Below are 15,940 nucleotides of genomic sequence, written 5' to 3' on the forward strand. Positions count from 1 at the left end.
ACCCTCTTGCTAGGCCTGATGGTAGAGTGGGGAATTATGGTTTGCCTCTTCGTGGTGGAACTAGGGTCTCGACTAGGGTCTCCCTCCCGTCCCCTTGAATACTCAGGTGGATGGTACTTTACAACCCTCCCAAGGTTCCATATTTTCCCTTCTTGTGTCTTGACAGCATTGTTGAATAGTTTGGTGATCTTGGTGGGGTTGGTGTATGCCGACCAACTTGCCTTCCCTGTTGGAGCTCTGATTTTGATACTGTCTCCCACCTTGAATTCTACTTCCTTTGTGGCGTTGTGTCGGTCATATCCTTCTTTCCTCTTTTCCATGGCTTCCTTTTGCTTGTTCAAGCTTTCTGCTTCTTTAGATCGGTCTGACCGCCCCTTGTGCCACTCCATCCATCCTGGGGTTAGCTTCGTGTTGGGTATCCTGGCGCGGAGCAATTCAAACGGGGTGACCCCCGTCGTCTGATGAGGCGTGAACCTGTATGCTTCAAGCCGTCTCCACGCCTCCTCCTTCCAACTTATTCCGCTGGCTTTGGCCAATTGGATGCTTTCTTTGAGGGTTTTATTAAAGCGTTCGACCATGCCATTGGTTTCGGGGTGGTAAAGGGCGCAACGCTTGTGTCTGATGCCTCTTTCCTCCAGGAAGTCTTCCATCTCCTTTGAACACAGTTGTACACCGTTATCGGTAAGGATGTTGCTGGGTAGTCCTTCCCGGATGAACACCTCCTCTAGAAAACTGATGACAGTTTTGGTGGTGACCTCGCTGACAAACTTTATCTCTGGCCACCTGGAATACAGATCCACAAGCACCAAAATGTAAGGTGTCCGCAGTTCTCCTGACATGGGGCCCACGATCACGCACTCTTTCCATCCTACACGCCAACACAAATTGGTCCCTGATTCTCTCCTCACTTGCACCACCAAATTTGCAAGAGGCGGCCAACTTCCTTAGGTCGGATACAAAGTCTTCTATCGATTCCCCCTCTTTCTGTGCTATCTTACCAAAGTGGTACCTCTCCATAATCGTGCTAGTCTTAGGAAGGTAGTGTAAGTCTAACTTCTTAAGGCTCACTTCAAATTCATTCAGACCTCTAGCCTCCTGTGCCCCTAAATCTGGGAGATGATCCATGACCTCCTCACCTTCCGCGCCTAGATAATAGGCTAATAATGCAATCTTCCTTTCTAAACCCAGGTTTGGCCCACACACAGTGGCGTAATTTAAAAACACCTTTTTCCATTTCTTCCACTGGATATTAGGATCCCCTGGGGTGGTCAAGAAAAAAGGTGGAGGGGTCACACTCTGCATGTTATTTGCTCAGGCTTCCCCTTCTGGCACCCAGTGAAAATACACACCCACTGGACACAGTGACGCTGAAAACAAAACAGTAAGTTAGCGTATGCCTTAAGGAGTACACAATTCTTTGCTTCACATTACCCCTGCGACACTGAACAGGAGCAAGACGGAGAGAAGAAACACTATCATAGAAACAGATGGTTCGTGAGCTCCAATTGACATTTGCCTCCAAGTTTCTGTCTCACTTGTACATGCAGTGATGCATAAATAGCGCAGTGCAGACGCTGCGGGTGGTTTCCTATTTTCCCTTGCACGGCCCACCTCCCTAGAGCAGACTGTACCCTACTTAAGGCTCACTGCAAGAGAATAGATGACCCTAATTGCGCGTAGCCTCCATCCTGCAACTGTCATAAATGTTCCTCAGTGTGTGCTTCTACTCGTTTTTCTTCCTTTATGTAGGTACAGTTCTTGCTGAAACACAAGTGGGGAACGAGAGGCCTCTTTCTACATTCGCCGCTAAATCTTCATAATGTCAAACACTTCCTGGCAAGATCCGGTTAAAATAACTTTTAAACGCCTCTTGTGACAGCGCATAAACCGCGCTCCGTTTGTTTTTGCAGATAAGCGCTGGCAAAGATTTTCCCCACACAATTTCTCACTGGAACGTCCCTTGGCTGGCTGGGTTGCTGCACTCACTTCGAGCCTCTGCACAACTTCCTTTCACACTTTGACAATAACCAGCTGGCAGTCTTCGCTTCAGCTGTCATCCGGCACGTCTTCAGCGCCGCTCGAGCGTCTGACTGACTCTGTAATCAACCTCTAGTCAGATGGCATTCTGTTCCTTAACTGTCAACCAGCTTTACCTTCAACAATGCTCCTGCCTCTGAGAAACACTCCGAACGGGTTTTTACCTTCGCTAAGTGCTTTACACCGTGTTTCCCAGCTGTCATTCAGCGCTTTCCCTTCTGCGCCGCTCACTTCCCTTTACAGATGGACAGCGCGCTTCCTCCTGACACATCGACAAGCAGATTCACTCTCCCTTACTCGTAGACACTATGACAGCGCTTCCTCGGCATGCGCGAACTTTTCATTCACTACACTTCTCTTTTCTATTGACTCCCTCGCTGTGCTGCCACACAAGAGTACCTTACTCAGTCAGCATGGATCGGATACCGTCGCCTCCACCAGTTGCTGTCCGCTTTCACATCGTATGTGTTTCCTTGGTGATGGCTCTCATCCGACGCCGTCTGCTTAACCAACAGGGATTCCTTCCGCTTCCTTGTCAGCTGATGTTCCTGCCTTCTTTCCTGCACGCGTGTTGAGGTCGCTGGTATCCCGTCCTCGTCGCCAGTGTGGTAGCGGACATAAACACAATAAGACACCATGTGAGGTAACTGCAGATGGGCTTATTCACACAGGTATATACTGCACGACCTCAGCCACAGCTGTGCTGTCAGCTTCGCTCCTCTCCTTCTCGAGCCGCCGCACACAGTCCCCGGCGCTCGCCTTGGAATGCTGATCGCGGTGACATTCTATGTGATGTCACCGCGAGCAGCTCCATTACATGCGAGGCGCCGGGGGAGTTTATATGTGGAAGATACCACAAAAAGCCTGACATTTGGCCTCTGTCATTGCAGAACATCAAATGTGTCAACATATCAAAGGGACCCCCTCTTAAAGTACTTTGGGCCAGGGAATAGAGAGGAACAACAGTATCACATCAAGAAAGAAATTCCCTTGTGGCCTTATTTATTTTACTCTAGACCTATGGTTCCTACTTTCAAACAAAGCCCTTCAAAACATGGCGAGTACAATTAATTATTTATTGCATTTATATTTTTTTATTAAGTATTCATTTTTTTGCTTTTTCATTTCATTTCAAATTCATATTTCAAAAAATGTTTCTTGGAATCAATATATAGAAAACATTTACATAACATATGCAAACAATTAAAATGAGAGAATCCATTTTATATACATGATACCCTACAAAGAGCACACCATAACATTCATACAACTTACACACATCCTAATACATTCACTCAAAAAAGATTCTTTATTCCGTATCTGAGGAGTCACAGATATTTATGTGAACTGTCACGCTAGGTCGACGCGTTTCGGTGGAATAGGACCACCTTCCTCAGGACCCTTGACAGAACAGAGTTCTTCACAACAATTAGTGCCCTCTGTATGGATATCCTAGCACAAGTCTTGGGCGATGGCTTCTATGGAGTATGACTTCCTTTGGATAGATAGTGAATCCGTATTTAAGGTTCTAATGCTTCTTGTTTTTCCATGTAATTCTTTATTAGATGCTCCATCAATTTGGTATTATTGCCATTGAGATCTCATATGAAGTGTTGGTCCAATATCGTTAAATAGTTTGAAATCAATTTTTCCCAATGTTCTATATGTTCATTGGCACTGAGTTTTCATCTCGTATTTCCTTAACAGCAACACCGCCCGATCAACAGCAATGTGACAAGATAAAAACAAAATCTAAGTCAACTTTAATGCTCATTCACCTTTGGAACTCCAGCATGTATTTTCTTGGGTGCTGCAGCACCCCCGCACCTCCACTTCCAGCAGCTAAGCAGATATGTGTTGCAAGACATATTTAGGTACTTGAAACTCTCTTTGAAAGCGTTTTCCTGCAACTTTTGTACAATCTAAGTAACTCCTCTCTCTCTAATTCTTTTCAAAAGCTCACTCTTCCCAAAGAATTTTAGGTAGCCCTACAAGTGAAGACTTATACCAGTTATCACATAGCTGTGGGTATTCTTATATTCAAATCACTTCCTGTGCACCCCTAACTTTTTGCAATACTTGATTACATTGTTTAGAAGATTCAGGTTATTGAAACTTTTAACTAGAACATCCCTCGTTTGTGCGTTGTCATCAGATATCCTGTAATGCCCTTAAGGCTGACCAGATCAAAGGCATGGTTTTGTCATGGGCAGAAAGCACGTAAATGCCACAGTCTAACCACTGATTTGCTAGATGCCACTTATTCAACCCTTCAGGTACTGGGAAGGTAGGGTCCTTGGATTGATCTGGTTGCACTGTTTGGAGCTCTCCCCAGGGAGAACAGAAATCACCAGTAACCACCCCGAGTCATTAAGCGGCTATCTCTGTTTGGCACCCCAGAATGTGGGAAGGTTAATCAGATTGTCTACATTTCCTACGTGGACAGCACTATAACCCTTGCAAAGCGGCAACATTACCACAGTCACCACTGTTCCCTGAGCCAAATCATCTGTCACCCATTCATAGTTTAATATCCAATTGTGTTTTTATAAAAATGACTGCCTCTAGGGAAAACATTCGGTCAGTGACCATGTGACCATGTACTTTCAAGTGATTAAACAAGTCATTTGTTCCTACACAGTTATGACTTTTCAGGTACTAGCTACTAAGATGAGGGCTACCGACTTATGCTTGCCTTCTGCTGTCCTGCTTTCGCCTACTTTACTTTTCAATCTGGCCTGCTAGACTTCCCATACCTGCCCTGTGAGTGGTTATGGTCTGAAATAAGTATGTTGGAGGTGTACCTCTTGTTTCCAAGGTTTTTTAAATTTCTCGATGGGGGGGTGTGTGTGCGTGTGTGTGTGTGTGTGTGTGTGTGTGTGTGTGGGTGCGTGTGTGTGTGTGTGTGTGCGTGTGTGTGTGTGTGTGTGTGTGTCTGTGGTTTTTTTCTTCTAGTGAAAAGGTGAGGTTGAACTTAGACTGGGATGCACTGAAGCCTTTTGGAGACTGAACATGATATGTCCTCCCACATTCAAAGGCATAAAGATTTCGGTGTAGCAGTCATATGTTTTCATTTGGGCTGCTTGCCAAGAAGCCACTTGTAAGGTCTCACCTAGGTAGCGCGCGCTGCTCTAGGAGGGCCTTTAGCCATCAGTCTGCTCATTTTCAAACACACACTCGTGCTTGTGGCGGCATCCAACTTGCGGGAGCGAGCAGCGGCGTGCCACAAGCACGAGTGCAGTGCTTGAAAATTATTAGACTGCTCTCCCAAGCGCGCGCCACTCTCGGGCTCACTTCCTGCTCCACATGCAATGCACCACTGACGCAAACTACAAGCAGAATTTGGATTCAGGAAACCCCTCGCGGGCTCACCTCCTGCTCCTTTACAAGACTTTACTTTCGTTTCTCATGCCGGTTTCTTTTTTGCTAATTTATATATATATAAACTCGACCCGAAGGTATTGGAGCGCTTTATTCGTCTTGCTTGTTTGTTTTGTTCACCTTATTTATTTAGGACGTCCTTCTCGTAATCACAGTGCTTCTTAAACACGAGGATCTGCCCCTTCGTATGCTCTTTGCCAATGATTGGTCAAGCGCATGTAGAGCACCCCTGTTATTGGATGACTAGCGCCAAGTTTTTAGTAGTTTTTAGTAGCAGCGGTTGGGCACAAACTTCTGCTACGAATCGGGCTTTTTTAAATAAGCCATTAACAAGATGTTTTTGGAACTAAAGTTGTCCAAAAAACTTCAACAAGCAATTAACTAAATTATAAACAAAAAGTGGGATGAAAGGAGCTCACTATCACTTACCAGAAGCGTGGCTGACAACACGGGGGCCGTCTTTGCTAGGGGCGGGTAGTTTTTCTAACCAATAGTAGGATACATGGAAACTAAGGCTTTCCTATTACTTTCCAGTCTCCTGTCAATCATATTAAAACGAGCTTTCCGATTATATCCAATCCTCTTAGCTTCTCTTACTGAAGTAGGTTAGAGTCTGCAGCAAGGCAAAATCTATTGGATTTTTTCCAGCACGTTCGGAATCCGGGAGTTAAGACTTATATTTGGGAATCTCCCGCCTGATTTGGGAGTGCTGGGATGTGCTGCTTTTGGTGGACAGCTGTTTGCCGGTAATGCAGCATCGCTGGCGATTGAGGTTATCTGAAGTTTCTTCGATCTTGAGTACGTGCAGTAGACAGAACCTAAAACGTGAACATTGTTATGACTACAAGAGTGCGGATGTAGCACAGAACACAGCCAGAAGAAAGGTGATGTATACCCAGAGAAGCATACTTGGGGGTTAAGCGCATTATTGTTATTTAAGCACTGGTTGTGGCATTCAAATGATTCGTTGTTTTTTTTTAGAAGAAGAGTCCGTTTTACAGAAGTGCATCTTATTTTGTAACTTTTTTATTTCGTTTTTTAAGCGCTGCTGCAGTCGAGGTTTCACAGTGCTGGCAGTGTCCTACGGCTGGGCATCATTAAGCGATGTCGAGAGGGAAGAAAGTGTCATGTTCCTACATTAAAACTCTGTTATGCTTTAAATGCCCCATGATTTAACCTGTCAGACTTGTGATCTTTTAAAAGAAAGTGTGTGTTTGGCTTCATCTAAGTTAGTATCTGGTTGTCCGTATTATTACTGATTTCTTCTTTTTTTTGTTGCTCTGCAGCTCCAAGTTTTCACTACCTGGGGCTGTATGACAGAGTACAAACAATCTTTTCGTGGTAAATTTGGTTATTTTCTGCTGCCCAGTCTTAGGGGTTTGAACCGGGTCTTTATACCTCATTGGAGTACTACATGTGGTAGACATTTATCTCTAATATGTTGTGATGACACTAATGTGACTTAACGGTGTTTCAATGAGTGGGTGGCGTCAAACTGCAATTGGAATTTCTTTGGTGAAACAGGGCTGCTGCTTCTGGAACTGTTTAATTTTAGTACAGTGTTGTTGTCGACTGTTATTGCTCAGTTAAATAATTTTTCTGTCGGGTACCCAGTGAAGGGCCTATATATGGGCTAGAGCACCTCCTGACATACATTATAGGGATATTGCAAGTCACTGAGAAGTTCCTTGTTCACATTGAGGCTGAGGACAGAATTCACATATAAGGTCATTTAACTCCAAAGTGACTTGTAATCTACCTATAAGGTATAGTAGGGGGTACTTTATTCTGCATAAAACACAGTTACACCATCACCTTTCCCACAAACCACTTAAATCCTTGGTGCAATGCTCTTTCAAATGAGAGGCCACATATTTACAAGTATGAGGAATACAAGTGGAATCTCTAGTGTAAAAGTAAATATACCAAAAAGCAGTTAAATTTTTGTTACGAAAATATATTAGACTCAGTTTAATATCAGTCAGATTTTTTTAAAAATATTGCACTGTCGTAAAATATGTAGAAACATGCGAAGAGAGTATATTTTTGGACTTATTACCCAAGGGGTACAAAAAGTAAACATGTTGCCATAAATATCACCTTTCTGCCTACTGTTCTGTTACAATCTACATGCTCGTAATGTGGATGTTAGACGTTCATTTGATCCATCTGATAAGGTTCTGGTTTTCGCAACTTATTTTAGATTTGTATCAACTTGGGGAAGGTGCTGGCTTTGTCTATGAAAAATGAAAATGGAGGTCCAACATCTTGGGCCTGCTCTTTTTCAGGATTTTTGAATGCAGATTTCCAGTGACACTGGATGGTGGTATGTATCAACAAGCTTTGGCATGGCCAATAGGTCACACCTTTGGGACCTTCTAAGTGTTTAGTTATCCAGCACAATATCCTTGGTGCAACAACATCAAGTGTTGCATGGCTAGATCTATTGGCAATGCCAATGCTTGTTCTGTTTGATTTGTGGTACCGTTGTGCCTCGTGCCCCCCACCCAGCCACACAAACGCACAACCTCTCCATATGTGAAGCAGTTATGGATCAGTATAAACTCCGTGGACTTGCTCACCATTTCCCTAAGGTGGTTGTGAAGACCCGGGCCTGTTTATCACCACTTTTTTGGGGTTGGGGTAACTAAGGGCTGTTTATCTCCACTTTTTGGGGGTTTAGATATTAAGTAATAACAAGCCTGCGGTTCCTCAATGTGTTGCCTTCTTGAGAGGACAAACAGCTTTCAGGTTGCTCGACTAGATTATTTTAGGGGCTCAGACCAAGTTTGTAACATGGGACAACTTAAGAGAGTGCTAAAAGCAAAACAAAATAAAACGAATGTACGTCATATAGATACATCCCACAAAAAAAATCACAGGTCCATAGTTGCAATGTGGGGGCAACCACTGCCTCTGGCTAGCTTTATGTTATCCGTTCGCACGAGCATCTCCTGCAATCTGCAGGTCACAGGTTTGAATCCTTGCGAAGCTTCCGAGGTTCGCAAATTGAGTTCCATTAAATTGACTATTAAAAGCACTCCAGGTCTTAGAAAAACCAGAAGAGAAGTATGATTTTCTGTGCAAAAAACAAATTACTGGGCAGATTTACAAGCCCCTTGCACTGCCAGTGCATCACTTTTTGTGACCCACCAGCAGCGCATTTTTCTGCCCCATATTTACAAGGACAGGAAAACCCACCCTACTTGGCTTTTCCTGTCCTTGTAAATCCTGCCCCTTTACACGCAGCACTTCACGTGAAAGGGACGTTCCATGGGTGTTGCTGTGGGTGTTCCCACGCAACACCCATGGAACCAGATACATTTCCATATTTACAAGAAATTGTAAATCTGGAAATGCGTCTGAGGGAAATGCGTAGGGAGGCGCAACAAGGAGAAACGTATTCATTTCTCCTCGTTTTTTTTTCCCTCTTTCAATGCATGCTGCATTCTGCTGCACACATAGAAAGAGGAAATCACCTCTGATGATTGTTTATGTGCATGAAGGTGTCCCTTCCTGCACATAAACAATCTCCCCACGACACAGGCATCCTTGCACCAGCACCATGGTGCAAGAGTGCGTGCATCAGCGTCGGCGCATGGCAGCAGTTTGTGCGCCAGTGCAGGGGGAGCACAGAGATGCAACATATTGTTGTAATTATGTGGCATCCGTGTCCTTCCAAACTAACGCAGCGCAGCGCAGCAAAATAATTTGCAGCACCGGGCAGTGTTCGTTTATTGCAAATCTGCCCCTATGTTTTTATGTTCTTGTTATAACCGGCTGCTGAGTGGATCCGGTGATGCATGGTGCTCTGTGCGTCACCCAGCCAGCGGAAGTAGCTGTGGCCAGAGAAGACGCATACATGGGAGTGCACCCAGGACAGAAAGGGAGGCTTTCCCTCACCACTGAGTGATGGTCAGACATTGGGGGACTGATTCCCGGAGGCCGGAGCCGCTGAGGGAGTGATTATTCGCCGTTTGCTCGTCCTAGTTAGTTCTAAGCAGCAGTGAGTTGCTCAAATGATGAAGGAACCGTCTGTTCAGTGAATCCATTCAGTTGTCTGCGCTCTGAGAATGTGTGATGCCCTGGCCATCTGCTGGCGTTGCACGTGGGCCCCTGCGCCCGCGAGCCTGCAATCGCATCTATTTCTGGTGCAGCATATTACCCTTCGGTGCTGAGGCGGCCTCTTCGTATGACTGCACAGATTCACACTCAATATATTCTGCATATGTCCTACACATGCTCCTGATGCAGTCATAGTCGCGTGACGGGCGGGGCTGTGCTTGGAATGGATTCTCCGCCCTCTCCACAGCTGTACAGCCTTTATTACCAAAGGGAACGACAAGCGAGTGACGTACATTGCATGTAAAGCTCTCACTCTGAATAGCTTTCTGCAATATACGTGTCTAACACAAGGGCGGCGCTATAATTAGTGCTGCCGGAACAGCGCAGCCAGATCCAGGGCTGTTAGAGGACCACTGGACCCAAAAGACAGCAGCTTCTTCCTGACGAAGCAGGGGACACAGGGGACTTGGTGGCATTCGGGCCCGTGGGATCCTGCTAGGCAACTTTTCCCTAGGAAATGTTTAACAGGCGTCTTTGGTCATAACATTTTACAACTTGAGGAAAGATGGCTGCTCTGCTCCCTCATGTAATAAGCAAACTGCATTGAGATCGGCTGCTGGCCGGGTGGGAGGCCTAGAATGATGTAACTGATTTTTCACGCTGAAGGACTACTTTGCTCTGAAGGTTTGAAAGTGCTCAATGTATCATTCATCACGTTGAAGAATGTATAAAATGGCCAATGTTATATACCTGGATATATGCACTGGAAAGAAGTGGAATGTGCGTTGCTTAATTTGAGCCCGCGGGCACTAATTTTTCCTTATCAGACACTTCCCGAGCGCATACACAAATGGGGAAGAAGGGGAAAAAGAAAGACAGAAAATCCGTCACCAAGCGAGAAAGCAGGACCCAGCAAGAGTGGGTTAAAGGGGGGGAATGTCTGACAGTGGAGTGAAGAGGCCTGAGGTTGATTCAGGACTACGCAACCTTGGTTTTGGCGCGTTGGCATTTACTAGTACCAGCGGAGTTTCTGAGCAGCGCTTTGTGCACCGGCACATGTTATTTTACAAACTAAGCAAGGGTTGATGATGGTCTGTGCCTGCAGAGGCACACTTATGTATATCAAGGCATGCTGCATCATTGCACACCTCCAAATCCGTAATGCACTTGAGCCAACCTAAGATGGAGAAAGTAGTGCGCGCATCCTTAGCTATGTGAGCTGTGCAGCATGCCCACTGTTTCACTGTGTGCATAAACCTGATTTATGCACACAATAGAGCAGTACCATATTCTCTTAATACGATTGGTTAATGGTGGTGCTCACTTTGGCAGAGTTTTGTGTCTTACATACCTATTGTTAAAGCTTTATCAACGGCGTTCTAATAGTATTTAGTACTCATGAAATATATTTATTTCAAATTTAGATTGGCAAACGTTCTCTCGGAACTCCGCGGGCAAATTCAGAGCCAGAGGAAGTGGACGGAATCCCAGCTGCAGCGGTCAGAGCAGGATCAAGCGCGTTACGCAGACCAGCTTCTCAGCACTATGAAGGAGAGAATGGTAAGACACTGAACTCTAAGGGCAAACCTAAGCGTGCTTTGACTGGTGGGCTACATTCTCCTGAGTGGAAATACAAAGTCATAAAAAGAGACAGCAGTGTTTGCCTCATCCAAGCCACTTACACCTGTGTTTGTATTTTCTCCTCACCGTTAACTCCACACTCTACTCCCCTGGTCCACCACGCCTGCTGTATACTGTGCACGAGCACTCTGATTGCCCTACACTTTGTCCTGAGGATTGTCTACAGGCATCTCACTGCAATAGTAAATGTGATGGACTTCATTGACACATTTAATTTGTTTTCTTTTCTCTCCACCTGGAAAATATTTTCTATTTGGAGGCATCCATTGCCCTACACACAATACAAGATGGAGATATATTGTGTTTTGAAATCCTAATTTCATACTTACTCCAATCTACAATCCTTTGTAGCTTTGGGAGTGGGGATTATTGTTTTATTGTGAAATACTTGATATGTTAGCTAGATATATACATATTTGTATGTTCTTGCCTCTATGTGCCTCCCTTCTTTACGTTTGTATTATTTTTCGGTTATCCCTTCAATGTTTCCTACCACTGAGGACCTGATATCTTAATTCCAGTTTAGTTACATATAACGTACTAGAGCAATTGCCACAACAGGCATTGGCAATGCCGAAAGGCCCGGCTTATGAATGAATGTGCCTTTTATGTGTCATTGATGGGTATAGGCATTCAATAAGTCATCATACATGCACCCTGTCACTCATCTTTGCAATCATGCATCCATTCATCCAGCCACTGACACATTCTTGTATTCACTCTCTGACACAACTGCAATAAATCACATTCGAGCTCAACAACATATGCAAGATAAATTTAAAGAGTACAAGTAAAACAAAGGAATTCTTGCTGCAGTCTAAACACAGCAGGTGTAGGCTTGTAATAACTAAATACAGCAGTGAGTTTCTGCCTTCCAAATGTATTGCAAATAGTCTATCATTGTTTTAAAGATAGATAGAAAGATAGATAGATAGATTATTTAATGAACAGTTTTATTACAAGATCCTTTGCAGACAGCTAAAAAGAGATTTTCGCATTATTACAGTGCAAATCTTCTCCCCTAGGATTTGCCAGGGGCAGTAACAAAAACTAAAACCATTTCCTACAAAAGTAATATGAGCTATTTTATGTAACAAAATACTTATATGTAGGCTTTAAATAGAGAAAGAACAGTACATCGTTTAATGCCTTTTGATTTTAAAATAAGCTTTTCACAATCAATATCTGAGGCCTAATTCATTTATCATAACTTTTCATAATAAAGAAATCAGACCTATGGCAACAGAAATATTTTTTCCTAGTGAACCAATCGAGCTAGTGGCTGTTATCATTGGCTTATCACCATAACCAACTGAGGCCTCCTTTAGTGAGCATAAGAATTTTCACAAGGCATACAGTCATGACATGATATACTATACAAAATTAAAGTTAGCAAAGCAAAATAGAATCTCTCCTAAGAAGGTCTTGCAGGAATTCTGACAGTACAATTTGTCTATACTCATAGTTTGTAAGAGGGGGTAACCACCACTAAAACTCTTGCCTACTCTGGTAATCTATGAGATTCCATGTAACAAAAAGCCTATATGTAAGCTTGGATTCAGAGTGATAACAACCCACTCATAAATGTCTATTGACTTTAATACATACTTTTCGCAATCAATATTTCAGGCCTACTCCCTTTTTCATAACTTTTCATAAATCAATCTAGAATATACCCTTTATCACTGGCTTGTCACCATAACCAACTCAATACCATTGTACTGAGCGTCAGGTTTCCACAAAAACAACAAGTGATGGACTGAATGTGGATCAATGTCACACACTCCCCCAGTCAAAATATCTGGGCCCAAATCCATCGTTTTTTTGCACTCCACACCACCCTGGGTTAGACAATGGCGATATGCAAATCAGCTCTGACCCTGTTGCCCCATGGGAACAGTCCAGTCCGAACTACAAAAGCCACGTCCTTCCCAGAACGGAATCAAGCATCCGAGGACCGGACCGGTTTCGAGGTAACACCTCTCTTCAGCCCGGCTAGCTTGACTCCAAGTGGTGTGGAGTGCCTGGGACCCACGTCTGGGCATCCCCAGCGCACTTAGGGCGGCAATTGCAAAAACAACAAGTGATGGACTGAATGTGGATCAATGTCACACACTCCCCCAGTCAAAAGATCTGGGCCCAAATCCATCGTTTTTTTGCACTCCACACCACCCTGGGTTAGACAATGGCGATATGCAAATCAGCTCTGACCCTGTTGCCCCATGGGAACAGTCCAGTCCGAACTACAAAAGCCATGTCCTTCCCAGAACGGAATCAAGCATCCGAGGACCGGACCGGTTTCGAGGTAACACCTCTCTTCAGCCCGGCTAGCTTGACTCCAAGTGGTGTGGAGTGCCTGGGACCCACGTCTGGGCATCCCCAGCGCACTTAGGGCGGCAATTGCAAAAACAACAAGTGATGGACTGAATGTGGATCAATGTCACACACTCCCCCAGTCAAAAGATCTGGGCCCAAATCCATCGTTTTTTTGCACTCCACACCACCCTGGGTTAGACAATGGCGATATGCAAATCAGCTCTGACCCTGTTGCCCCATGGGAACAGTCCAGTCCGAACTACAAAAGCCATGTCCTTCCCAGAACGGAATCAAGCATCCGAGGACCGGACCGGTTTCGAGGTAACACCTCTCTTCAGCCCGGCTAGCTTGACTCCAAATGGTGTGGAGTGCCTGGGACCCACGTCTGGGCATCCCCAGCGCACTTAGGGCGGCAATTGCAAAAACAACAAGTGATGGACTGAATGTGGATCAATGTCACACACTCCCCCAGTCAAAAGATCTGGGCCCAAATCCATCGTTTTTTTGCACTCCACACCACCCTGGGTTAGACAATGGCGATATGCAAATCAGCTCTGACCCTGTTGCCCCATGGGAACAGTCCAGTCCGAACTACAAAAGCCATGTCCTTCCCAGAACGGAATCAAGCATCCGAGGACCGGACCGGTTTCGAGGTAACACCTCTCTTCAGCCCGGCTAGCTTGACTCCAAGTGGTGTGGAGTGCCTGGGACCCACGTCTGGGCATCCCCAGCGCACTTAGGGCGGCAATTGCAAAAACAACAAGTGATGGACTGAATGTGGATCAATGTCACACACTCCCCCAGTCAAAAGATCTGGGCCCAAATCCATCGTTTTTTTGCACTCCACACCACCCTGGGTTAGACAATGGCGATATGCAAATCAGCTCTGACCCTGTTGCCCCATGGGAACAGTCCAGTCCGAACTACAAAAGCCATGTCCTTCCCAGAACGGAATCAAGCATCCGAGGACCGGACCGGTTTCGAGGTAACACCTCTCTTCAGCCCGGCTAGCTTGACTCCAAGTGGTGTGGAGTGCCTGGGACCCACGTCTGGGCATCCCCAGCGCACTTAGGGCGGCAATTGCAAAAACAACAAGTGATGGACTGAATGTGGATCAATGTCACACACTCCCCCAGTCAAAAGATCTGGGCCCAAATCCATCGTTTTTTTGCACTCCACACCACCCTGGGTTAGACAATGGCGATATGCAAATCAGCTCTGACCCTGTTGACCCATGGGAACAGTCCAGTCCGAACTACAAAAGCCATGTCCTTCCCAGAACGGAATCAAGCATCCGAGGACCGGACCGGTTTCGAGGTAACACCTCTCTTCAGCCCGGCTAGCTTGACTCCAAGTGGTGTGGAGTGCCTGGGACCCACGTCTGGGCATCCCCAGCGCACTTAGGGCGGCAATTGCAAAAACAACAAGTGATGGACTGAATGTGGATCAATGTCACACACTCCCCCAGTCAAAAGATCTGGGCCCAAATCCATCGTTTTTTTGCACTCCACACCACCCTGGGTTAGACAATGGCGATATGCAAATCAGCTCTGACCCTGTTGCCCCATGGGAACAGTCCAGTCCGAACTACAAAAGCCATGTCCTTCCCAGAACGGAATCAAGCATCCGAGGACCGGACCGGTTTCGAGGTAACACCTCTCTTCAGCCCGGCTAGCTTGACTCCAAGTGGTGTGGAGTGCCTGGGACCCACGTCTGGGCATCCCCAGCGCACTTAGGGCGGCAATTGCAAAAACAACAAGTGATGGACTGAATGTGGATCAATGTCACACACTCCCCCAGTCAAAAGATCTGGGCCCAAATCCATCGTTTTTTTGCACTCCACACCACCCTGGGTTAGACAATGGCGATATGCAAATCAGCTCTGACCCTGTTGCCCCATGGGAACAATCCAGTCCCAACTACAAAAGCCATGTCCTTCCCAGAACGGAATCAAGCATCCGAGGACCGGACCGGTTTCGAGGGAACACCTCTCTTCAGCCCGGCTAGCTTGACTCCAAGTGGTGTGGAGTGCCTGGGACCCACGTCTGGGCATCCCCAGCGCACTTAGGGCGGCAATTGCAAAAACAACAAGTGATGGACTGAATGTGGATCAATGTCACACACTCCCCCAGTCAAAAGATCTGGGCCCAAATCCACCACTTGGAGTCAAGCTAGCCGGGCTGAAGAGAGGTGTTACCTCGAAACCGGTCCGGTCCTCGGATGCTTGATTCCGTTCTGGGAAGGACATGGCTTTTGTAGTTCGGACTGGACTGTTCCCATGGGGCAACAGGGTCAGAGCTGATTTGCATATCGCCATTGTCTAACCCAGGGTGGTGTGGAGTGCAAAAAAACGATGGATTTGGGCCCAGATCTTTTGACTGGGGGAGTGTGTGACATTGATCCACATTCAGTCCATCACTTGTTGTTTTTGCAATTGCCGCCCTAAGTGCGCTGGGGATGCCCAGACGTGGGTCCCAGGCACTCCACACCACTTGGAGTC

General features: G+C 45.8%; 1 protein-coding gene across 1 annotated transcript in view; it reads left to right on the forward strand.

Annotated features, from left to right (window-relative positions):
- FAM81B (family with sequence similarity 81 member B) overlaps nt 1–15,940 on the forward strand; it is a 563,148-nt gene that overhangs the window by 361,002 nt on the left and 186,206 nt on the right. The window contains exon 7 of the mRNA XM_078675398.1: nt 10,908–11,043. Coding sequence (XP_078531524.1) covers nt 10,908–11,043 — 136 coding nt within the window. The remainder of the gene's footprint in view (nt 1–10,907; nt 11,044–15,940) is intronic.

The sequence above is a fragment of the Lissotriton helveticus genome, chromosome 2_1, assembly GCF_964261635.1.
Source record: "Lissotriton helveticus chromosome 2_1, aLisHel1.1, whole genome shotgun sequence".
In the NCBI taxonomy this organism is placed as follows: domain Eukaryota; kingdom Metazoa; phylum Chordata; class Amphibia; order Caudata; family Salamandridae; genus Lissotriton; species Lissotriton helveticus.